General features: G+C 42.0%; 2 protein-coding genes across 2 annotated transcripts in view; both read right to left on the bottom strand.

Annotated features, from left to right (window-relative positions):
- The window catches only part of igfbp2a (insulin-like growth factor binding protein 2a), a 64,896-nt gene that overhangs the window by 10,842 nt on the left and 27,121 nt on the right, over positions 1–26,933 (bottom strand). The gene's annotated exons all lie outside the window — the stretch shown is intronic.
- The window catches only part of LOC307140671 (uncharacterized protein), a gene marked incomplete at its 3' end in the record, with an annotated part of 129,602 nt that continues 114,215 nt past the window's right edge, over positions 11,547–26,933 (bottom strand). The window contains exons 4-5 of the mRNA XM_079840323.1: positions 16,841–16,874; positions 11,547–12,156 (exon numbers count right to left, since the gene is read on the bottom strand). Of these exons, the coding sequence (XP_079696449.1) occupies positions 11,547–12,156; positions 16,841–16,874 (644 nt within the window). The remainder of the gene's footprint in view (positions 12,157–16,840; positions 16,875–26,933) is intronic.

Here is a 26,933-nt window from a genome sequence, read left to right as displayed (position 1 = left end):
ACAAGGCATTTTCGCCCACAGGACTGCTGCATACTGGATGTTTTTCCCTTTTCACACCATTCTTTGTAAACCCTAGAAATGGTTGTGCGTGAAAATCCCAGTAACTGAGCAGATTGTGAAATACTCAGACAGGCCCGTCTGGCACCCAACAACCATGCCACGCTCAAAATTGCTTAAATCACCTTTCTTTCCCATTCTGACATTCAGTTTGGAGTTCAGGAGATTGTCTTGACCAGAACCACACCCCTAAATGCATTGAAGCAACTGCCATGTGATTGGTTGATTAGATAATTGCATTAATGAGAAATTCAACAGGTGTTCCTAATAATCCTTTAGGTGAGTGTATATATATATATATTGAATATCAGCAACAATATGTAATTTTTCGCCGCTAGAGGTCACTTATTCAAAACAAAGGCCAAGCTTGATGACGCCTTGATTTCACAGAGCTTTTATTATCCCGCAGACAACCGTTTCTGCTTCTTCCGGTCATGTGTATGCGTGGTAACGCAGCCCTGTTTTATCCTATTAGATACATTTGAGTGTGTTGAAGTTATGTTATAATGCTACTCTGTGCGTTTGATCGATGGCTACTATAAGAAACTTGTTGCACACTGCAGTAAACTAGATCAATATTATGCATGGTAAAACATGGTACTCACGGTAAATCAAGAAAACGAGATTTAGGGCCCTATTTTAACGATCTGAAACGCAAGTGTCAAAACGCGAAGCGCAAGTAACTTTGTGGGCGGGTCTCGGCGCTGTTGCTATTGTAAGAAGTGAGATGGGAAGGTTTAAATAAAGTTAGACTGTGCGCGAGATATCGCGAGAAGGAAAAATGGGTGAAGGAGAGGAGATAACGCACGAGGTAATCGGGTGGTACGATGTAGAGGCACAGTAAAGATTGTTGGAATAAACACTGAGTTCTGAGCACAGAAGTCTTGGTCTGACTCCTCTATCCAGTGGGCACGACAGATATAGGAATAGCCAAGAACCCACGCATAATACTCGGTAAGCACGGATTCCTCAAGACCTACAGATCCGAGTATTACACTGGTGGCAGCGCTGGTTGGCTATTTATCTTTATGATTTCTGTATGGACATTTGCTGTTTGACTCTGAACAACGTAATATAGCCACATCAACCTGCAGGCACGTTTATATTATTCATAATAATATTTTTGGTGCTATTTTTTTGCAAGTTCGGATTACGTGCAAAAGGAATTTTTTTCCTTATCCCTCCTCTCGCCGTTGCCCGAGCACGAAATGGCGGATGATGAGAATGTTATCGTGGAGCTGCCGCAACCACATAACGCGATGGCTGGTACAAATGCACATGTGCCCTTTAGAATTGATCTTCCTGCTCCCTTTTCGGGTGATAACGCTGAACCATTCGGCTCATGGATACAGAGATTTGAAGTTGCACTTAATGTTTCTGCCATACCACCAGATAAAGCTAAACTTCTTCCTGCTAAACTCACGGGACCCGCATTTGCATATTGGCAGTCGCTCTCCCCTGCTGTTAAAGTGGACTATGATCTGACTAAGGCCAGTTTAGGTGCTGTTTTTGGACGTGCAACATTTTTGGCCACATTCCAAACGCATTTGAATGCCCGCCCCCGCAAACCTCAAGAGCCTCTCGAAGTTTACGCAGCTGAGCTCACCAACTTGGTGTCGGAAGCTTTTTCTCAGTATGATGTCACAGCCCGAAATTGTGAGATTTTTCGTAGATTTGTGACTGGCTTAGATCCTGCACTTCAATTGAAAATACACGAGCATGGAGCAGTGACTTTGGACAATGCTTTAAAAATAGCCAGTCAATGTGAACGTGCACAGTTGGCTATCAGCATAGCCAATCCAACAGCTATCATGCCAGTGACTGTGCATCAGCAACCCTCAGCTGCCACAGCGTCGCCAACGCCTGTAGCAGATCTGGCGTCAGCCATTGCTGACCTCCGGATGGACCTGCATACTTTACGCCAGTCCCACCAGCGTCGGACTGACGAACGTCTGGACTTACTCTCACAGCAGATCACCAACCTTCAGCACAAGGTGACAGAAACTACACACGCCTGCGCAGCTGTTGACTACAACATGACACCACGGACTCACCACCCTGAGTGGGACAACTATCACCATTGTTGTCAGGACTGCCGCCGCCCGGCACAGCACTTGCAGAGAGAACGACAGCAACAACCCTATGATGACTACAGCTCATCGCAACGCCGCCGCTCTACTCACGATCACACTGCATCTTATGAAGACCCCCGTCATCGGAGTCGTCGCAGCTATTCCCCCACTCCCCTGTATTGTGAGTCACATATCCATAGCCACGGTTACACACACCCTGGACCAGACCGCTCCCCTTCGAGAGAGCGCCGACCCCATTTAGTCTATGATGACAGACCACGCGCCACTCGCTCGCCCTCCCCAAACTCACAGTACAGACATTTAGGTTATCGCACCCACAGCTCACCGTCACCACCCCCACCCCCACACTACAAACAATCACCACGTTCTCACACATCCCCTACCCGTCATGTACATTTCTCTCCAGTCAAAAGAGATACAGCCCCTCCTTCGCCACGTCAGGGAAACGAGTAGAAGCTGTCATTGGGGACCGAATGTCAGCTGCAACACACTTAATGGTCCACTCTGATGATATACACTATACATCCACCCCACCTACACCATTCATTCAAGTTACACTGGCTGGCACCGAAATCTACGCTCTAGTCGATACCGGTTCGGGTTTATCCCTCATTACCGACGACTGTCGTAGATCGATCCCAGCATTGGCATCTCAACCTATTACTAAGTCGTTCGTGTTGGCCTCCTCAGTCACAGGACAACCATTAGACATACTTGGCTCTGTAACAGCCCCTGTGCATATTGGAGACGCCACATTTCCTCACATTTTTCACGTGACACGAACAGCAACCCATCCGGTACTTATCGGATGGGATTTCATGGTCAAACACGCAGTTACGGTCGACATACCACACAAACAGCTACGATTGTATGACACTACGGTATTTCTTTCACCGCCACAGTCCTTCATTCCAGTTCAGAGTGCAGCGATCACTATTGCACAGGTAACAGTACCACCAATGTCAGAAATGGCAATCTCAGTCTCTATTAAAGACGGTGCTGTCGCAAACCCCTTAACAGACTCATATGTGGGTATTTTAGAGCCTCAGTCTCCTCAGACTGTGTCCTTAGGCATCGCACGCACTCTAACATCAATTCAAAATGGTAGAGGCATCGTTAGAGTCGTCAACCCGACAAACCAACCGGTCTCTTTAGAGGCGGGATGCCCCGTTGGCCAGTTTTTCTCCATAACGGGAAAAACACAAGACGAATACGTCCTAGTTTCAGCTGTACCCACCTCCACTGACGATACAAATTCTGTTCAAGACACTCTTTTAGCGGACACCTGCTTAAATGAAGACCAACAGTCATTGCTTAGGGATTTGCTGACAGAATTTTCCGACATTTTTAGTTCGCATCCACATGATTATGGAAAGACAGATTTAGTCACACACACCATTAACACAGGAGACGCTGCGCCAATCAAACTGCGCCCATATCGCACATCACCAGCGACACAGAACATAATGCAACAAGAGGTCTCTAGGCTTTTGGAGCGTGGCGTCATTGAGGAGTCACAGAGCCCATGGTCGGCCCCGGTTGTGCTCGTTCGAAAGAAAGACGGTACACACCGGTTTTGTGTTGACTACCGAAGACTTAATGCGGTCACGATTAAGGACTCGCACCCACTTCCGCGGGTCGACGACACGCTAGATAGGCTGTCTGGAGCGCAACTGTTCAGCACGATTGATTTGACTGCTGGTTATTGGCAAATACCCCTTAACCCAGCAGACAAAGAAAAAACTGCGTTTTCGACAGGCGCAGGGCTTTATCAATTTTGCATGATGCCCATGGGTATATCAAACGCACCACCTAGCTTCCAGCGCTTAATGGAGTTGGTGCTCCGCGGTCTTCATTGGAGCATTTGCTTGATCTATCTAGACGATATAATAATTTACAGCACGGACTTTGCACAACATCTGAACCACTTGCGCGACGTCTTCAAACGCTTTCGTTTCGGCCGGTCTCAAGCTCAAGCCGTCTAAATGCCATCTGGCACGCCCCTCAGTTACGTTTTTAGGTCATCGTGTCTCCAGCGCCGGAGTCGAGCCTGACCCATCAAACATCGTGAAAGTTAAGACGTGGCCAATTCCAACATCTGCCACGCAGGTCAGGGCTTTCTTAGGCTTATGTTCGTATTACCGACGGTTTATCAGAAACTTCGCTCATACGGCAGAACCCTTACACCGGTTGACACACAAGGGTGTTACATTCACTTGGTCAGTTCAGGCGGATGAATCGTTCCGCGTGTTAAAGGAAGCATTAACGTCGCCGCCTATAATGGCCTTTCCAAATCTTTCGATACCCTTCTTACTTTACACAGACGCGTCCCTGTGTTCGGTCGGCTCTGTACTCTCACAACAAGGGAATGGCAAGGAGCATGTTATTGCATACGCCAGCCATGTGCTGTCAGCGTCGGAAAGGAAATGGTCCACTTTCGATCGAGAATTATTCGCCATTGTGTGGTCGGTGCGCCATTTCCGCCACTACCTTGCGTGCCACCCATTTATTATCATCACTGACCATAAACCTTTGGTTGGACTCAAAAAACTCCCTTTGGACCATGATCCAACAGGCAGACGCGCACGTTGGGCGGTCGAATTAGACCTCTATGATTGGTGCGTGCGCCACCGCGAAGGTGCCAAACACTTGAACGCAGACGCAATGTCTCGGAGGCCACAGGTTGAGGTTGTTCAATATGAGAATGGCAATATACGGGAGTCCGCCATGTCTTCGGTCGCAACACAGACCCCATTGTGCGAGCCACAATCAAACCTGGCGGTGACACCTCCGCAAACACACAAGAAGGATGTTAATTCTCTCGTAGTCACGCCTAGTCCAAATTATGTCACAACGAACTTAATCCAAATTCAAAGTGACTGGAAAGTAGCAGAACAACAACGATCTGACTATGACTTAGCCACCGTCCTTTCGTGGGTGGAAGCGGGACATAAGCCCCCTTTGTGGAGGCTCCGAAACTCGTCACCGTACGTTAGGAAACTGTGGTCACAATTCAGTCGTTTAACTACACATGAAAGTGTCTTGTGTAGACTGTCGCAGAACTCTTCTACTGAAGACGTCCTGCAAGTTATCATCCCGGCGTCCTTGGTTCCAGACATATTAGCCCATGTTCACGGCAATCCTTCAACTGGGCACTATGGCCATGCTAAAACGCTGAATAGGGCTAGACGATTCTTTTATTGGCCCTACATGTCTGCCGACATATCTAAACATTGTTCTCGATGCGCGGCTTGTCAGTCACGGCGTTCGCCTGTGCCCCGTCCACAGGCTCCACTCATTTCCATATCTCCCGAACGACCATTCGAAATTGTCGCCGCAGACATAACAGAACTACCTCCGTCAACTAAAGGCAACCGTTATGTTCTAGTGATGATGGACCTCTACACAAAATTTGTAAATCTGTATCCTTTGAGGGATCAGACAGCTATCTCAGTGGCAGGGTGCATTTTCGACCATTATATACCGCAACATGGGATTCCAGATGCCTTACACTCCGACCAAGGCAGACAATTCGAATCAGATCTCATAAAAAATCTCTGTAAGCTAATGAACATAAAAAAGCTCCGCACATCTCCCTACCACGCCCAATGCGACGGGGCTGTGGAGCGCTTCAATCGCACCTTAAAAGATGAGCTCGCCAAATACCTCTTTGAGTCTGGTAAGGAATGGGACGAACACCTACCGCATGTTGCATTAGCCTACAACACCATCAATCATTCTAGCACAGGGTTCACGCCATTTTTTTTAGCACACGGGCGTGAGGCCCGCGTTCCCTTGGGTGCGTTGTTTCAAGATGGCACATCTGTCACTTCAGCCACCACGGGTACACCCGCAGCGTTTGCTAACTCGCTACGACAAAGATTGTCCGCTGCTTATCGGTCGGCAACTGCCTTTCGGGACAAAGCGCAAGTACAACAACGGCATTACTATGACCGTCATGTTAAATACACACCGTACAAGGCGGGTGACTTGGTACTCATTGATGATCCAGCCAACAAACATAATAAGCTATGCCCTCGATGGGTGGGTCCTTATGAAGTCTTACACTCAATAGCACCCCCTGGTAGTTTGACCCCCGTGGATTTTGCTGTTCGTGACGCTTCCAAACCACAGGCCAAAACCAAAGTCATTCACTATAACCGCATGAAGCCATACATTACTGATCACTTACAAACACGCACACCCCCCACACCTCAGTTAACTACCAAACCAAACACTCTGAATACGCTATCAGGGCTAATCCCACCTCATGTTACACCAATGACCCCAGAACCTTCCGTTGGACCCCCCATGCTGCGTTTGTCGCCAGCACACCAACCTCGGCCGCAGTACGGACCTTTACCGGAAGTTTCAACAGACAATGCAAGGGCCATTTGCCCCACACCATTCTTGGGACAGCCCCCCCAACTGCCAACTTCAATGAGAGTGGAAATACCCACTGGTGTCCCAGCGTCCCCTGTCGAACAGTCATCCACACCACATGTACGTCCAAGGTCACGTCGGATGCCGGCTTACTTAAAAGACTTCCAATTGTACTAAACTGGTGTACTTTGAATGCACCGATGTGACTTGTTTCTGCCAGTATACAGTAGGCAGTATAATGGGTTCATTGTTCTTATGTTTGAGAAGAGAAAAAAAAAAAAAAAAATGTATGTAAGTTTGGTGACATGCAACGTTATCGCTATGTTCTCTTATACGGGTTGGTGTCTACATGCATTAGAAATGAGGACATTTCTTATAGGAAGGGGAGTATTATGTAAGAAGTGAGATGGGAAGGTTTAAATAAAGTTAGACTGTGCGCGAGATATCGCGAGAAGGAAAAATGGGTGAAGGAGAGGAGATAACGCACGAGGTAATCGGGTGGTACGATGTAGAGGCACAGTAAAGATTGTTGGAATAAACACTGAGTTCTGAGCACAGAAGTCTTGGTCTGACTCCTCTATCCAGTGGGCACGACAGATATAGGAATAGCCAAGAACCCACGCATAATACTCGGTAAGCACGGATTCCTCAAGACCTACAGATCCGAGTATTACACTATTTTCCCGGCGGGATAAATGGCTCTTGCGCCCAGCGCAAATCTAAAATGGGTTGGTCTGAAGTAGCTTCATTATTCATAGGTGTGGTTTGGGCGTAACGTGAATAAACCAATCCGAGCGTCATCCAACATTCCCTTTAAAAGCAGGTGCGCAAGTTCCATTATGGATTGCTATTATTATGGCGTATTTACCAGGCGCACGCCAGGAGCGGTTCACAGCCGAGGAGACTGATGTTCTTGTTAGAGCAGTGAAAGACAGAGAAGTGAAGTTGTAATGTTGTACATTATGGTTAAGGTGATTTCACAGTCTTTTTTTTTTCAGTCTTTCAGTTTTTTCAGTTTTTCAGTCGATTTTTTTTCCTGGTTCTTGACGGACAAACCAATTTGTCAGATGTCCTTATATACATATATGTCTTGCCACTATTGGGCAAACAGTTCTTATCCTTAATTATTACAATTAGCCTGAATCATTTGTAAGCTAGATTTATGCCTATTTTTTCACATCTTCGTGGCACACCACAATGATTTCCGTCATCTCATGTGTTAATATTTTTTTAGTGTAACAATTTATGATTTGCAAAAATAACTGTTGCATCTGTGTAGATTACATGAGCAAAGTGTATGCGCGTTGTGCACGCTATACATTATGGTCAAGCATGCGCCCTTAAAATAGCATAATGAACAACGCGCAACGCGCCACTGACTTTAGACTAGGTTTTTTCTGGTCATTGGCGCAATTGTTTAATGGAACAGCAAAATAGCACCAGGGATTGTTTGCGCCGGAACACGCCTCCTTTTTTGCGCTGAACCGCCCAGGTAGCGCAAGTTCATTCACTAGTTTAGCGACTTGCTTCTGTGGAGGGAAAAGCGCGCTTTGCGCGGGTGCAAAATAGGAATGACACATGCGTCGGTGTACAAAGTCAATTGCGCTGGGTGCAAGATAGGGCCCATAAACTAACTGTGTTGAGTGTATTTGGTGTTTCCATGGGTTCTACTAAATAAATCCGGAAATTGAGTGTAACGCGGGTATGATGTCATTGATAGGCAACACACGGACATGGCTTACTTTTCTGGATTTAAACATTCTTGGAAACATTTGGGATAATGTAAGTACACAAGTCAACAAATCTATATAACATTGTTATAGTGGTTTTTGGATATTTTAATAAAAATATCTTACATGGTGTGACTTTAATTGCACCTATGTGTAATATTTAATTTCAATCAATTGTAGGCATTTTTTTTCTTATATAAGCTTCCAGGACAAAAGATTGTAAACCACTGTTACAGTTCATCAATCATTCCACACTGACACATCATTTAAATTAAATGGATTATTTCCTTTTAATTTGAGTTAAAATAAATAAAAATAAGATTCAAAATTTAGAAGAAAATCTAAAATCAAATCTATGCATTTATCGAATCGAAATTTGATTCAAAACTGATAATCGATTTTTAATCAAATCGTGACTCAAAGAATCAATATGAATCGAATCGTGAGACTCCAAAAGATTCCCACCCCACACAATATAAAAATAATTTTAACAACAAAAAAAGGCATAAAATGCACAGTTAAAAATTTTGCACACCACTGCAATAAATAGCCTGTACAAGACTAAAAACAGCAGGTAATAACAAACACACTCTTAATTTTCCACTCGTCATCACTTCTTAAGACCTTGCTGATTAACCTCAGTGGTGATCTCTTTGAAGCTAGTATCCCAGCAGGTCCTACTGAAGTGAAATGAAATCAGGTGTACAGTATGCAAGAGACAGGATTTGCCACTCCAAAGGTAAAGAAACTTCAGACACAGTCTATTTTGGAATAAAGACGGATAACCCCACCAAGCAAAAGGCCACTAGAGTCCTGCACATGGTGTCCCTTCTTATCTAAACACAAAAGATTAGTGCACTCTCCCCTCCTTTCGCATTTGAATGACTTAGCAAAATTGCACTAGTTAATATAGATGGTAACACTTCACACTAAGGTTTCATTTGTTAGCATTAGTTAACATTATGAATAATAATGAACAATACTTTATTTCTAACATTTACTAATGATTTTTTTTTAATCAAAAGTTGTATAACAGTTAATGCATTGTGAACTTGTCACTGTTGTGGCGGTAATCCAACATGTTTGACGCAGATAATAACAAGGAGACTTTATTAAACTAATTTAAAACATAGGAGAATCGCAAGAGAAATAGTTTAGCGAACGCACTCGGTTACTAACGTAACCTCGGTTCCCTTAGATATGGAACGAGTACTGCATTGTTCGTCTTATTAAAGGGTTAGTTCACCCAAAAATGAAAATTCTGTCATTAATTACTCACCCTCATGTCGTTGGACACCCGTAAGACCTCCGTTCATATTCGGAACACAAATGAAGATATTTTAGTTGAAAGCTGATGGCTGAGAAAGGCTTCAGACAGTCCTTCATTTGCATTCAGTGCATTGACACTTCCAAGATCCATGAAAGGCACTTAAAACGTTGTTACAAAGTCCATCTCACAACAGTGGCTCTACAATAATTTTACGATGCGACGACAATAGTTTTTGTGCGCCAAAAAAAATCAAAATAACACCTTTATCCAACTTGTTCTCGACTTCCGTGTATGCCTCCACGACGCATGCGCGAGAATATGACGCAGATCCGGCGTTCGGACATATGACCCAGAAGCAATTTGTTTACGAGCAGAGGAAGACGCGCGTGTCTAAGCTGTTGGATTCTACATTGATCGTGCTTTAGGTCTCGGCGTAGTTCTCAAAATGGGGCTTAAGTGTGTATTTCATGGATTCCCGAACGCCGGCGCTATGTCATATTCTCGCGCATGCGTCGTGGAGGCACACACGGAAGTCGAGAACAAGTTGGATAAAGGTGTTATTTTGATTTTTTTTTGCGCACAAAAACTATTGTCGTCGCATCGTAACATTATTGTAGAGCCACTGTGGTGAGATGGACTTTGTAACGACGTTTTAAGTGCCTTTCATGGATCTTGGAAGTGTCAATGTACTGAATGCCAATGGAGGCCTATCTGAAGCCTTTCTCAGCCATCAGCTTTTAACTAAAATATCTTCATTTGTGTTCCGAATATGAACGGAGGTCTGACGGGTGTCCAACGACATGAGGGTGAGTAATTAATGACAGAATTTTCATTTTTGGGTGAACTAACCCTTTAAGATAAATAAGACAAGACGCTAAGGGGAAAACTATTTTTTCTCCGATTCTGAAGCCTCTATACAATCACGCCGTGAAACTGCATGTCGATTGGTTCATAAAGTTAAAGAAAACGAACCAATGGCGGTGCGGTACGCCTGAGCCAATGGTGAGCAAGCCCGCTTGAGCCCGCTGAAAGGGGCGGGGGCCCTGTCGCACCAGAGGGGGGTGGCACCTAGCAGAGCGCGAGCGCCGCCTGTGTTCAGAGCTTGGCGCTGGCTTGGTGGCTGGTGACTTGTCCCTTGGCATCTGCTGCTGAGCTGGTGCTGATTTAGGGCGGCTCGGGGCAGAGGAAGTGGAGCGTTTGGGCAAAAAGTGTTGCATAGCCTAGGACGACTTTTGTGCTGCCATAAAGCGTTTGGCGAAGCCATCAATGGCGGGTCTGAAGAGACCGGTGGAGGAGACTGGCGAGTTGAGGAAAACGTCTTTATCCGCATCCTTGATCTCAGTCAAGTTAAGCCACAAGTGGTGCTCCAACACCACCAAACTGGCCATCGAGCGTCCAGTGGCTTGAGCCGTGGTCTTTGTGGTGTGCAGGGTCAGATCCGTGGCACTGCGAAGCTCTCTGAGTCGTGTCCGGCCTCATCCAATTCCTTGAGCAGCTTCGCTTGATACACCTGGAGAACCACCATAGAGTGTAAACCAGACGCTGCTTGACCAGCCGAGGTGTATGCACGTCCAGCGATGGCCGAGGTGGTACGATAAGGCTTGGATAGATGAGCTGCCTTAGTTTTCCATCCAATGGCGGCAGGCGGATACAGATGTGCGCCCACAGCTTCGTCCAGAGGAGGTAGCTTTTCATAGCCCTTCTACCTGCCGCCGTCAAAGGAAGTGAGAGCGTGAGAGGCAGAAGAGTGAAGGTGGCCTGAGTAGGGAGCGCGCCATGATTTTGTCAGCTCATTGAGCACATCTGGAAAGAAGGGCGCTGATTGCTGAGAGGGAGCTTGATACATCCAGCCAGGAACCACTCGTCCAAGTGACTGCATGTGGGTTCCTCAGGCCACTCTAAACCAAGCTGTTCGACCGCTTTAGACAGCATGCAATAGAGCTCTGAGTCAGTAGAAGCTCTGGTGTTAATCGGCTCCAAAGACGGCAAGGGGGTGGGGTCATGTTGCGAGCCCTACCACTCCTCGGCCTCCGACGCCGCTAAAGACATGCTGTCGTCCTGCGGCTCGTCATCAGATCCTCCGAACGAGACCAAGTCACTCGCGGCCGCAGAGGGACGTTGGTCTGGATGGGAGAAATGGACGGGGGAACCTCTTCCTGTGGGCAGAGTCACGCGGGGGCTGAGCCCCGCTGTTTTTTCCTTGTGTGTTCCCGGCAGGAAGAAAATGGGAGGGCGTTCTTCTGAAAAGAACGCTATCCGCAAGCACAGAGAGGCGAGGTGAGAGCAGGTCGAGTCAGCGAGCGCGGCTTCTTCGTGGGACTCGCCCAGACATTGCACGCACTCACTGTGCCCCTCTTCAATGTGCAGAGGGGCTCTGTACATGCCAAACTCGTGGCGCATTTGCAACACCATCGCTAAAATGTACTCTTTTTCTCTTTTAAAAGCTCTAAAAGAATACACTGAAGTGCACTCACTCGGCTGCAGGTGGCTCGTGGGCGAAGTGCTGACCAGGCTGCAACACAGCGGCGTGAAAACAGTGCTGCTTGAGAGCGGTGAGCTGATCTGGCTGCTGCTGAGCGGCAGGCTATCAGCACTGCACGTGAGTGGCGGTCTGAGCGGCGAGCTGAAAGGCAGAGAGTGCCAACGAAGAGATGTAATCTGCGTTGCTGAAGGAAAATTAATCGATTTGCCATGGTGAAACAGCTGCTTTTATAGCCCGAGTCTCCTCCCCTTTCAGCAGGCTCACTCACCATTGGCTCGCGTGTACCATGCCATCATTAGTTCGTTTTCTTTAACTTTACAAACCAATCAACGTGCAGTTTCACTGCCTGATTGTATAAAGGCTTCAGAATCAGAGAAAAAGGAGTTTTCCCTGTAGCGTCTTGTCTTATTTATCTTAACCCTTAATCGCCCCTCAAGTAGGGTTTATTTATCTTAACCCTTAATCGCCCCTCAAGTAGGGTTTACGTTTGAGTCCCTTGGGGTCAGATAGACTAAACTTTTACAGAGTGATTGCATAAGGAAATATACATGTTTGTGTGTGTTTGTGTGTGTGGGCATGTTTTTGTGAAATATCAGGACACAAATGTGTATAATGACATGGGTATGACATAGGTATTACAAAAAGAGGGTGAAATATGAGGACGTTCCCCATGTCCTCACTTTTCAAAATGCTTATAAATCACACAGAACAAGTTTTTTTTCACAGAAAGTGAACTGCACAGTCTCCTGTGATGGGTAGGTTTAGGGGCAGGGGCAGTGTAAGGAGGTAGAAAATATGGTTTGTACGGTATAAAAACCATTACGCCTATGGAATGTCCTCACATTTCACAAAAACAAACATGTGTGTGTGTGTACATGTGTGTGTATGAGATAGAAAGTTCGTTCTACTTTGTGTTTATGCTCTAGGACCAGACCTTGATATAAATGTAGAAATTTTCAGATTTATACTGGATTTAGTTAATTTTTTTTGACAATAAAAGTGTTTTTTTTCAATGTGGGGTCAATCTGACCCCGAGGGACTTAAACGGTAATTTTTTTTTACACACCTTTAGAACAACCAAATCAAGCCCAGATTTTTTGTGCATGTTTAGATTCATGAAAATTCACAGAGTCTCATGGCCCTGAGATGAAGGGAACACTTTTTAAAAATGGAGGTTAAGTCCAGTGGGGTCAGCTGGACCCCAAGGGCCGATCAAGGGTTAATAAGACGAACAACACAGTACTCGTTTAGTATTGCAAGGGAACCACAAATACCAAAGACGATGACCTACACACAAAGAACTGAACAAAACAGGGAGCATATGTCCACAGGAGCAAACAAGGGAACTAAATGAGACATGGGTGTAACTAATCAGTAACCAAGGAAAACTAAACTGAGGGTACAAGAGGCTTGGTCGACCAAAATTGCATTAGTCATTTAGTTGCAGAAAAAAAACCTCCACAGGAAGTGGCAAAATCACGCAGCCTGTGATGGACAGATTGTTAATGGTAGGAAATCCAAACATTCGCCCATCATTTATCGACCTCAATATGGCTTATCACTTGAAACATGTAAGTAGTAGCAACTTTACAAGTCCACTTGCTCTAACGTTAACCAAGATAAATGTGTGCTTTTCAAAGATTGAAATGTCTTCTTTTAAATAAACCAATTCAAGTGGAAAACAATATTCTCAGATTATGTCTGAAACGTGCATATAAGCGTGTCCTCTACTGCAGAGATGAGTCAGCATCATCGACTTAATCTCTGTAGCCGAAAACACAGAAAACATTATCAATAAATTATACGAGTTTAAACAGTCTCCTTGCTGTTTTTTCACGCCACATTCATAATCATTACATTTGTCGGTGCGCTGTGGCAAGCTTTATGCGTGCGTTTGTGCGCTTATTAGGGTCGCTATTATATAGGCAATTAAAAGCTCATTATTATGATTTATGGCTTAAAGGGTTAGTTCACCCAAAAATGAAAATTCTGTCATAAATTACTTACCCTCATGTCGTTCGACACCCGTAAGACCTCCGTTCATCTTCGGAACAGAAATGAAGATATTTTAGTTGAAATCTGATGGCTCTGAAAGGCCTCCATAGGAACAATGGCACTTTACACTCTCAAGACCCTTAAAAGGTACTAAAGACGTCGTTACAAAGTCCATCTCACTACAGTGGTTCTAAAATAACTTTATGAATCGGCGAGAATAGTTTTTGTGCGCAAAAAAACCCTAAATAACGACTTACATAGTGATGACGATTTCAAAACAAGGCATCATGAAGCTTCGAAGCGTTATGAATCAGTGAGCCGAATCATGATTCGGATCGCGTGTCAAACCACCAACTGCTGAAATTTGCCGATTCAAACCGCTGATTCGACTCGCTGATTCATAACGCTTCGAAGCTTCATGATGCCTTGTTTTGAAATCGTCATCACTATGTAAGTCGTTATTTAGGGTTTTTTTGCGCACAAAAACTATTCTTGCCGATTCATAAAGTTATTTTAGAACCACTGTAGTGAGATGGACTTTGTAACGACGTCTTTAGTACCTTTTAAGGGTCTTGAGAGTGTAAAGTGCCATTGTGCCAATGGAGGCCTTTCAGAGCCATCAGATTTCAACTAAAATATCTTAATTTCTGTTCCGAAGATGAACGGAGGTCTTACGGGTGTCGAACGACATGAGGGTAAGTAATTAATGACAGAATTTTCATTTTTGGGTGAACTAACCCTTTAAGTGCGATTAGTCGATTGGCTTAAATTAACAACTACTAGTCGACTAGAAAAATCTTTAATCGAGGGCAGCCCTAGACTGAACACATAATACGCATGCGCATGATGTCACCGTTTTCACAAATTTGTGTTTTTTTTAGTTTACACGGTGACGATAACAGTGTACCTTGAAACCCGCTTCCAAAAGTTTGTTTTCAGGCCTCCAAAACGCTGTTGTCATGTAAATGAATGGCCACAATGCAATGAAAACGATGTTGTGTAAATTATTGTAAAAAACGTACATAAACAAAAATACAATTAAACTCAACATAACCCTGACAGAACTAACATGAACAAACGACAAACAATTATATATTTTATTAACTAACATAAATAAAAATGAATAATGACTGTAAATTATATTCAGCTAATGCTCTAACAAATTATCTATCTTTTCTTTGAACCATGCATAAAAACCACGATTTTTGTATCACACTCTGTAAATGTTAGAATCTTACTTTGGGCTTTACATCTTTCTTCATGTTTTCCATGTATTTGTGTTTACAAGCCACCCTTAATAAGCTGCAGTGGCCTTTAAGGATGTCTTCACATGTTCCCCAAGTACAAGCATTCAGTGGAAAGTGGAAGCAACTGTTTTAATCTGCAGATGTTTTCCAAGTCCTTCAGTAAATAAATAGGGGGAGGGATACATCCACAAAGGATGGCAATTTTTAAAATAATCCACATGGAGGGCCAATCATCACTGTCATGCAGGAAACAATTGAATGCAAAACGAACTCATTTCTGACGATTCATTTTTTACAAGCTTGTTTTTATTAAGTTGTTTCCATTACCTTTACATCTACCATGAGGATATAACTGCATGGATGCTCAAAATGCATGCTGGTTTGAATGGGTAAAGAACTTACAGTGCTGGAAGGGATGCCAATTTGTTGGCGCAGGGTCATGCCAACAAGCTTAATCACAACCATCTTATCTGGCATCATCCAGTGCAAACTCTACACTGGAACTCTGGCATGGTAGTCAGCACTGATGGTACATGGGAACTACACACTCCTTGTCTTAATAAAAAAAAAATTCTCCTCTCCATCTGTTTGGGATCAAAAATCTCTGTTTTACTGTCCACTGAAAGGATGGCAGTGAAAACCATAAGATAGAGATCTGTTCCACTCCTTCAACACTAATTCAATATCCTATGTGCTTTACAAGGCAAATTTTTTTTGCTTTCCCAGCAGAAGAAGAGTACATATTTTGATTGTTTCTAGGTCCTCATCAGTATGCAGATCGGGAAGGTTTATACATAACTGTTATGGCACAAATTTTCCTCAATGGCCAATTTAATTCTACATTAGGATTGCTAATGTAAGCAGACAAGGGCTGATGACAAGCTTCCTATATAGCTTCCGATGGATGCCTTCCGTATTCAACTTACTGGCGCGACGAAGACATCGGACGTAGCGTAAGCGTTTTGAACTGCAAGAGGCATTACACTTACTTCATAAGTTAAATATTTTAATTTAAGTGCCCCCCCCCCCCAAATTTCAAAAATTTTCAGGTAATTTGGATTTAAGTTTTTGTTTTGTGGATATAGATCTATTTCATTTTTATATATGTTAGTTTTACTAATATAGTTTAGTAGTTGCTGTTTTCAGGACAATCATTGAATTAACTGGTACAGCACTTGGAGTGATGAACTTGGGGTCAAAAGCAGCATTAAAAGGTTTAAATGTTGTTGAATCTCAAAGTTAAATTTATTATATTAATTATATGTTTGTCGTCCAAACCTCAAATGTTTGGAAACTCAAGGTCAGAGTCAGCCGCTACTAGCACATGCAGGCTCATTATAGATGGCACTCTTCTTTTCCACACCTTGAGTCATAAATAATTTTGTACTCCTTGCTGTGATCACTTTGCTCTATTAGGTTTGTGGAATTTTTTCCTTTTAATTTTAACGGCACACATCTTATAATTGGCTGTATAATGCCGTTGCTCTTTCCATTTTCATAATTAAACTCAAAATAGTCCCACAAAGGGCTGTGCTGTTTCCTACCAGCCATCATGTCCCCGTCTTCATTATCAGTATCCTGACCTCACATGCCACATCACCATCTGAAGTTCTTCACCTACACAGCCACACAGGTCAGATTATTACACTGTGATGAGATTGCAAAAACAGTAAATGTTTGAATAATTATTCTTCCTTTAATTTAATTCATTGTCTTCACAACTTTTGTCATTTAGTTTTAGTCATCTTGGCAAAATGTATTTTATTTATTCAGTATTTTAGTTTTATTTCAGTTCACGAAAATAACCCTGGTGTTAAAATCATCTCAAACTTTGCTCTGAATAACGTACAAGAAAAATGTATGTACTGATTATGCTTAATACTATGCTTAATAATCTGACAATGCATGTGGTCACCCTAGTTAAAAAATAAACACACCAAAATGTATTTGAAATAAATTTATTATGTATACTACAAATACATTTACATATTTATGTACTTAAAATATAAATACCATGCAATTGTACTTTTGGTATACTAAATTAATATACTTAAGGCCCCCATATACTCATGGCAATGGCAACTCATTCTTCGTTTAGGGGTAAAACAAAGTTCGAAATACGTGACCAACAAAATACTATTAGCGAACACCCACTTTGCTGAGAGTGAAGTTTAGATGAATATGTAAATATGTACTGTGCTCTTTCCTCTCAATAACTAAATAAACACACAACAAAACAGCAAGCATTTTTTTTAAATAAAGCATAAGAAAAGCATCTGATCATAGCAACGTGGAAATGTTTGCACAAGCTCTGCAATTCAGCACTCTAGTAAAGTCACGTCTGTAACAGTTGCTCTGCAGATGAAGGCATGAAGACGATGGTGAAAGGTTCCAATGATGTTTAATAATATTCCACAAAGTAGTAACATAAAGACAGGCACCGCAAACACAACCATACACGTACGAGATCGGACAATGAACATAAGAAAAGCAGGAACTTAAGTAGTGCAGATAACAAGGTGATAATTAAACACAGCTGAACCAAACAAACTCATAATGATGTGTGACCATGGAGATGGAAGGCAGGCGGGATCTCAAAGGAATACATGTGATGAATAACAAACTAAGACCCCATCCACACGAAGCCAGAGCTTTCCCTATCCGATCTTTTGTCCCCCTCGTTTCAAGAAATATCCGCGTAGGCTACACACGAAAGCACTGAAACCGACTCAAAACGATGTAGTATATGCCAGGCCAATATGTGTCGCTGTAATTCTGCCACAGAAATACACTAAAAACGGAGAAGAGTTGTGGCTAGAAGGGGTAACGTTACAGCAATGGTAGGAAGTGAGACAAAATCTCACAATTAAATAACAATAAATAAATTTGCTACTTACCAGATGTGTTTTATTAGCCTGGATGCCAGCCGAACTTAGCCCCGCCCACAACATTTTTACTCTGGCAGTTCGGTCTGGAATTGATCGGTAGATAAGTAATTATGCCCGAACAGAAACTGTTCGGACCAATGAAATTGTCAGGGCGGGCTTTAGACGATGATGGACAGATGATCAACAGTAACGTAATCATCTACGTCATCAAAGGCGCTTGGGTTGAGTTTGTTCTAATCCTAAACGGAGAACTTGTTCGTATGCATTCACCTTTACTATTTCTCTCATAAATGATGATCGTGTTGGTAAGTACTCTGTGTATCCTAAAATTATTTTTTTACAACACCGGCAAAGATCGTTTACACTAATCTTGTTCTTCTTACGTTAGGCTACTTATTCCAGTGTGCGTGCAGACAGGGTTGCCAAGTTTTTACAACAAAACCCGCCCAATTGCTAACGTTCCTCAAAACTAGCCAAAAACAAGCCCAATAGCTTTCTAGGGGGGGTTCTCCGGGAAAAAAAAGGCATTTGGGGGGTAAAATATGTGTTATTTTGGCAGGGCTGGCAGCTAAAAATCGCATTCCTGGGTTTGTATATCACATAATTGGGGTCGCTTCAACCCGCGGACATGACAACACAGTGCAGTTGAGTTCTGTTGACATTTGACAACTAACGTTATGCGTCGCTCCGTTGCTCTGATTGGTTGTAGGTCTATCCAATTGAGGTCTTTCCTGGTTCGGTTGAAACACGCCCCATAATCACAGCCCAACGGAGCGGTCTCAGACTCATATTCTGACTAGAATTGAGTATGACGACGTCAGGCTAGTGTTTTATTAACGCCTACACCTACCCCAACCCTAAACCTACCCTTACAATAATGCAAATACAGTAATTAAATTACGCAATATTGATGTGCGCATGCCCAGTGCCCATATTTGTATTCCTTTCTAGTCTTTCCCATGCTGGACGTGATGTGATATATACTCTGGGACCTGGAGTTTCGTAAAAATATCGGATTCATGCTCCCAAAACGCCGGATCCGTGTGGACGAAACGCTGATACGGTAATTTTTTTTTAAAGTATACAGCTAAACTCATCTCCGTGTGGACAGGGCCTTCATTTATATAGCACTTTATACAATAGATTGCTTGGGGGTGTTGTCTCCTGTGCAAGGTTTGAACTTTGGTTTGAAAATTGGGGGGTTGAAGTGTGTGCCGTTTAACAGGGTCCCAAGGCATACTGAAAAGGTACTAATATGTACCTTTAAGGTACTAATATGCACTCTTAAAGTACTGATATGTACCTTTTAAGGTACTAAAATGTACCATTTAGGGGTGAGTAAGGTACAAAGATGTACCTTTTCACTTTTGTACCTTAGGGTACCGCCCCAGTGACAGCCATGTACCTTTTTTTCTGAGAGTGTACTTAGTATGAAATACTGTAAATATATTTTAAATACATTTTGGTATAGGTTTTTTCACTAGGGCATGTAAACACGTTAACCCCTTTTTTCTTTATTGTAGTAAGGTCATAAACGGCTTAAGCTTAAACCGATTGTCACAGCTAGATTTTTTTCCCTTACCCCGATTTTCCCTGGCATGTAAATACATTAACCTGCTTTCTGTTGAGGTGCGCATGTATGATATGTAACAGGAAATCATTCAGACAAAATGAAAACTAACTGAAGTTGAAATAGTGCTTATTTACTGCTTACATCATGTAACAAATTGAGTAACAAAGGAATGTGATTTTTTTGAGTCTTGTAAACGCTGTTTACTTGCGTTACCAGGATCGGTGTAATGGTGTGTAGGTAAACATGCTTAATGATTAGAGACAAAGAGGTTTGCTTTACAACATGCAAGCAAGGTAGTACAAGCTTGACTAAAAGGTGTTGAGTGACTAACAAGGTTAACCATAATCTGGGCCTTGGGGAAACAATGCTGCCCTACATCCTTGCCCCAGACCAACATGTATGAACTATAACTATACCATGAAAAATCCTGAAAGAAAACCCACCACCTCCACAAATTCCAAAGAAGTCCTTAAACCATTGCTTGCTCCCACCCCAAGCGCACTCGCCTCAACATTTCTCACATTGTTTGTGTTATCTCCAAGCTGCTCCAGGGAGCTAGAGAGTTTATTCTGGACATAGACACAGTAAGATTCTTGGCATTTGAGTTGCTGAGTAGCCCTAGGGGGGGATGGCAGCCATACCCGCTCTTGCAGAAAACTGGGGGATTAGTTTGCTCTATTTTAGTCCAACGGGTACTGCTTTTCCACAGTCCTGTAGGAACAGCTTATAAGCAGTCAGTTTATTTTTGAGTCCCTCTGCCAGGTGCTGAGGGCTTTGTGAGGCCTATTTTTTCGGGTCACTGCAAATGGGAAGAGGGTCACCAGCCAATTTCCCTCATGGTGAAGATGAGACAATATATGAGGACCTACTTGCTCTTTTCCATCAGCACTCTCAGTACTTTCCATTGTGGCCAAAACTCCACACTGGGGGTTTTCCATGACCCATTTTTAACTTTAAAAATTCTCACAAACAAACCTACCACTCCACTCCCATCCATGTCATATAATTAAGCTATACACTTTAAGATCTCACATGCAAAAAAAATGTCTTAACAATAACAAAACAATTTCCTTATTTACTATTTTACTGTTTTTTAAGCATGCTGTGCAATGAGTGCAACACTTTTAAGTTAACAGTATATCAGCTAATGCAAACAAGTGCACCAGAGTGTTAGCGACAGCTGGATCATTATACACAAGGCTGAAAAATGTTTCCTCTGTAGGCAGCATTCGAAGGTAGGAAGACAATTAGCCACGTCTGAATCCAATGATCGTGTCGCATTCTGTCTACGGAGATACCTTCATATGATCTATTTTTGACGGCAGCATAGATGTATCCTTCACTGTGATATCATATATACCAGAGACTGATTGAACTTAGACAAATCATATATGATTATAATTGTGTTTTTATTTGGTTTAATGTTCCACCTGTCTCTTTGTTGATACCGGATTTCTGCATCTGCATAAGTCATAAATTACATAAACTCTGGCTAACTCATTAAACTCTTGTTTTCTGTCCGTGAGCTCCCTCTGTTGCTATGACTGAAAGGACAACAGTATGGTGAGACCACTAAAACATCCTCAAATCGCATAATTCTGTGGAAAATGAATAGAAATGCTTATTTCTAAAGAAATGTAATGTAAACATATTATATTTGATCAAATTTTTTTCTAAATGTGTAAACCATTGGAATTAAAGGCCTTAATGGAGTTGTTTCGTGCATTCCTGTGCTAACAAATAAATGGATAGGCAAGACTGCCTGTATGTATGTATGTATGTATGTGTGTTCTCTTTGATTCAACATGATTGATGTGCACTTGTGACACAAATTAATAAATTATTGTCAAATCATTGGTCAAATATCGATACTGGGGTCTTACGTCTTGTCATCACTCTAGCTAGCTTTCAGTCAGGTAGCCCCGTTTGTTTTCCTTTCTCAGTTGCTGACTGTTACCTGCCGCACCTGTTCCTCATTTCCTCCCCTATAATTCTCCCTTTGAATGCTGTGTTGTGTTGGACTTGACTGTCTTTAGCCATTTTACCTTGCCAGTCCAGCCTTTATTGTTTTTGTCTGTAGGCTACTACCTGTCACCATTCTCAGCTTGAGTTTGCCCTGTCCGTGACTTAATGAACCCTGACAGCATTGCACATTTTTGAATGAATGGATGAATCGTTCTAATTATTTATTTCCTTTTAACTCTCTTTTTAAATTTATGTTTATGTTATGATTGTAAATGAACAATATGTTTCTTAAACTGATCATTTGTTACTCAAAACTTATTAATGCAGAAGATATTTTATTAATTTATATTTAATGAATGTGAATACTATCTTGTATGAGTACGCAAAGTCCCTTTCAAGGCAGTTCACTTGGCATTCATTGACTGTTTTATTTAGAAGCTCCCTGTACTAGAGGTGCCATATGAGACATTCCAATTTTTCCCATTTATTTTAATAACAGTGGCCGTCTTATCTATATACTGTCTCTGGAGTCTACATATTCTTAAATGAGTAATTCTGTATTTCAGTAATTCAGTAATTCTGATTTAGTGGCATCCATCCATCCATCCATCTATCCATCCATCCATCCATCCATCCATCCACCATCCATCCATCCATCCATCCATCCATCCATCCATCCATCCATCCATCCATCCATCCATCCATCCATCCATCCATCCATCCATCCATCCATCCATCCATCCATCCATCCATCCATCCATCCATCCATCCATCCATCCATGCATCTATCCATTTTCTAAAACATTTGTCATAATATATTGTCGTAGAGATGTTGGAGCCAGGGTCTCAGGCCTGCAGGGAAACATGGATGGCCAGTAATTGATAACATATTTTTTTGATGATTTGTTTTTGGGCAGGACATTTTTGTAAAAGGAGAAAAACATAGAGCAGATGGCTACCTTCTAACCTAAACAAGTAGGATAAGGACTCCTGTCCAAATAGACATAAAATACAGAGCATTGACAGACCACCTGCATGCTCCCAATCACCCTTCACACTGTTTAGCTTTCAAATATCATATAATAACATATTGCTTAACTTGTCAAAATTGACTTTAATAGCACATTATTTACAGTATTTAATATGTGTGTTTAAAATGACAATATTAAATGAGGCATTCTGGTGCTATATGCAGCTATGCTTGTCATTCACAGGAAGTGTGAGTTTTTTCCTCTCTTTCATCCGAAAACCTTCCGGCACAACAGGATTTGGAGAACACTTGTGTAGGGCTTCAAAGCACCAAGATCAAATATTCTGAGTGAATGTTCAATATATATAAAAAAAAAAAAATTGATTCCTATGGACCTATTCACACATGGGCACTGACATTTGCCCACAGACAGACCAAAGTTGTTTGTATTTATAGAGAGCTTTTGGTCACATTTCCCAAGTGCTGCTGCATATTCCAGTATATTGGTTCCAGTATATATTCCAGTATAAAGTTATGTTGGCATATGATGTGGAGATGCTGTACAGTTCATCAACCATCTGAGCTACAAGCATAAATCAGAGCTGTTTTGTGTATGCTAATAATGTTATATAGTATATACTACAACAGTGCTTATTTTCCCGTCTCACAAAGAAAGTGGTAAACAGTCCTTTTGATATTTTCTCTCATTATTCTCCCTCGTTTCACACCAGTGATTCTTAGGCCTGGTTTCACAGACAGGGCTTTGATTAAGCCAGGATTAGCCCTTAGTTCAATTGACCTATCGGTAAGCCCCTCCCCTCGAACACAGATGAGCCAATGGCAGTTGAGTATCAGTCGCGCTGGGACCGGAACTCGGACATCTTTAGGTGTCAGCGCTATAGAGAAACATTGGAAAATCCAAAGCTCTCATCGGTTTGATGGTGTTTATGCTACAAAAATGCTAAAATGTCGTGCCTGAGGTACTGTAACACTGATTCCAGGGATCCTGAGAGGATTTTCTGTTTGTCATACTCTCGTTAAAGGGGTCATAGAATGACATTTTTGTACAAGTTAATATGATTCTTTAGTGTCTAAATGAAAAGTTTGTAATATACTTTAATTAAAAATTCTCATTAGTATTGTAAGAAAACACTCAATTTACCTGGTCAAAACCAGCTCAGTTTTCAGTAAGTCATTTCAGTGTATGTGACTTTAAATGATAATGAGCTTTGCTCACCCCGCCCCCTCTGCTCTGTGGGGCGTTCGGTTCGACACGACACAACACCACAACACACGTGGAGTGTTGCCTTGACAACATTTGAGGGTATATTTTCGAGAAATAATGACAACGGGAGTCTCTGAGGAAACATCTAAGCAACCTTATCAATTTGAACCGGAGTCGGACCAGGAACAGATGACGAAACCATCGAAGTTCGAACAGGACGTTTCTGAATGGTTGGTTAACGTCATGTCACTTTGATCTATCTTTGTACTGGCAGAGTAGCATAGTGAGATACGAATGCTATGTGTTTACTGATGTGTTAGTTCATTGACAGATTGATGTTATGTTATAAGATTTTTTTTTTTTGACATTACTTCTTAATCAGTAACAGACACCGTTATAAACCATGTACAAAAGTAAGCTTAGTGTAGTGTTACCACGTTAACTTTATCACCCGAGTACACAGTTTGTAATAACAAACATAACGCGTTGTTCATTATAAACGTGGGATTATGAATTATATTGAGAACGTCATACACAGAAAGCATGCCGTAATGTAACTTACCCTGTAAACTTTAGCCTCATTCATCGTGAAGCGTGCAAGCGATTTGCAAAGATTAATATAAAGGTTAATAAAACGTTACACTCACACATCTTCGATCTTCCTGAGGTGCAGCAGGAACACAATCCTTTTTTCAAGAGCAGCTTATTAGCAAAACCTGCTTTATACTGACCCTCGTTTATAAAGCAGTCTGCTGAGAAATGATTCGCGCAAACATTGACGTTGATGGGGGGGAATATTCCCTTCTAAAACAAAACTCAGCAGCCACTGGGTCTTCAGCGGTTCGGATTTAGGAACATCAAAATGACTGCTGTGTTCGTTATTACACCCAACAACACAACACCACAATCGCTTAGACGCCATTCTGCTCCAGAGTATCAACAATGGCGGACTGATGACAGCTCGCTCAGGGCGGGTCTGTGTTGAAACGCTGCTGTCAATCAACAATCTTAGGAGGGGCGTACACCGTGTAACGTCACACGGTCAGACGGCTCGATTTGAGACAGGGGAAAATATATAAGGAGATTAAAAAAAAACACTGGATGTATTTTTATCATTATAGGATGGTTGTGTACAGGCACTGCCAACACACATTTCCGTATAATCAACTTGTAAAAGTGCATGTACCATTCTATGACCCCTTTAAGGTACAATTAAAGTCCCTGCTAACATGCAAACCGTAATAACTAACTGTTCTCATGTCATGTAACACTGTAGGTCAAAAACACGAAGGTCTACATTCCAGTGCCTCTCCAATTTAAACTGGTTATATGTAAATTAATTTAATTTTAGATATGTTTAAGGTCTGCATTATCTGTCCTACTAAGGAGGACTCCTATTTTGATGGGTATTATAGTCTACAGGTAGTGGAAGGGAGAGCTCGCACGCAGTTTATCGCAGTTGTTTTGCAGATACAAAGTTTACCAGTTATTAACTGCACCCTCGAAAAAGGCATACGGTCTGGGTATATGTTTGTTTACTGTTAGTTGTATGAGAGTTTTTGTTTAATTTGCTGTGTATGTTAATGCTAATGCAACGGAGAGAGATAGTTTGAGAATGAGACGTTAATGCGCACTTCTTAAGCTTTGTTTGTTTGTTCAGCTCTTACAATGATTTTTTGGAGTGAAAAAGGACATAATAAACTTGATAAACCCTCAGTAAAGTTTGGCCATCATTCGGAGGGGATATACGCTACATTCTGTGTCCAAAAACATCTTGGGATAAGGTTTTCACACTGACAGCTGTCATTGTAAAATATAGCAACTCCGTTTGTTTTTTCCGAGTTAGCAACAGTAACTAAGGGGGGGCGGGGCTTACCGATAGGTCAATTAGGGCATTTAAGTAGCTTTTATAAATGTGCCTAAGAAAAAAACATAACTGGTGTGCAGTGCATCTTGCGACAAAACAATGGCAGTGACATGATTTGATATGCCAGTGCGATTTGCTTTCAGGTAAAACAGCTCAAAAGTGCATTTTAGTCTGGGACTAAGCATAAGCCTTGTCTGTGAAACCGGGGGCAAAACTTATAACTATCACCTAGACACCATCTACTGATATACCTTAGTCAGGGTAGATTGCATTTTACATGAAAGTGAGGCTATGAGGGATATTACACAGACGTACAGTCTTTATAATGGCACTGTGGGCACTGTTACATGTAATTCTCAAAACTCATATTTTCTTCTTTTTTTTAACTGTTTTATGACATCTTTCTCAATTGAAAGTTTTTTTGGAAAAATGTTTCATCAGCTAAACAATTGCCATGTTGTTAAACAACACTAAAATCCATTAAACACACTGTACTTCCAATCTGTCCATCACAGCCTCTTGACTGGTCTTTTGCAGGCATGTGGAGAAGGCCATTAATATGTCATATAAACAAGCACACATTTACCACAATCAAAATTTCAGAAGCTTTGCAGCTGAATTCAAACTAATTATTTTGCAAAGGATACCAAAGTCTGCAATCAAATTCAATCACACTAATAAATAATAATAATATAGTTAGGAATTTGGCCAGTGTAGTCAAAAACTCTGGTCCGTTTAGAAGCACTTCAAACTGTCATGTCCTGTTTGATCAATCTCATGATCAAAAGTGCAAAATCCATGGTTTCAAAACAGTCAATGGAGTCGAAAGCAGACTGCATGGAATATTGCTTTTTTTTTTAAAAATACAAAATTGAAGTGCCCTCGTAATCAATTCAATCCAATGATCCAATCAACTGAATTCTCGATGGACAATCAAGTCCCGGTGTAACGTGGATCCACTGGAGGCAAGTTGTTGGACCCAAATGCAGCTTTATTTCCAACAATAAACATAAATCTTAACATAAATCAAAACATAAAACAAAGACTTGACTTGATCCAAACATAAAACAAAGACTTGGCTTGGCTTGACTTGACAATAACTAAACTCACCGACCGCGGGTTACAACATTCAATACTCGACAAAGACACATGGCAAACATGAGGGCTTAAATACACACACAGACTAAT

This window comes from Gobio gobio, assembly GCF_949357685.1.
Source record: "Gobio gobio genome assembly, chromosome: 17".
NCBI lineage: Eukaryota > Metazoa > Chordata > Actinopteri > Cypriniformes > Gobionidae > Gobio > Gobio gobio.
Note: the sequence above shows the minus strand (reverse complement) of the source record. Positions and strands in the feature narration are given on the sequence as shown.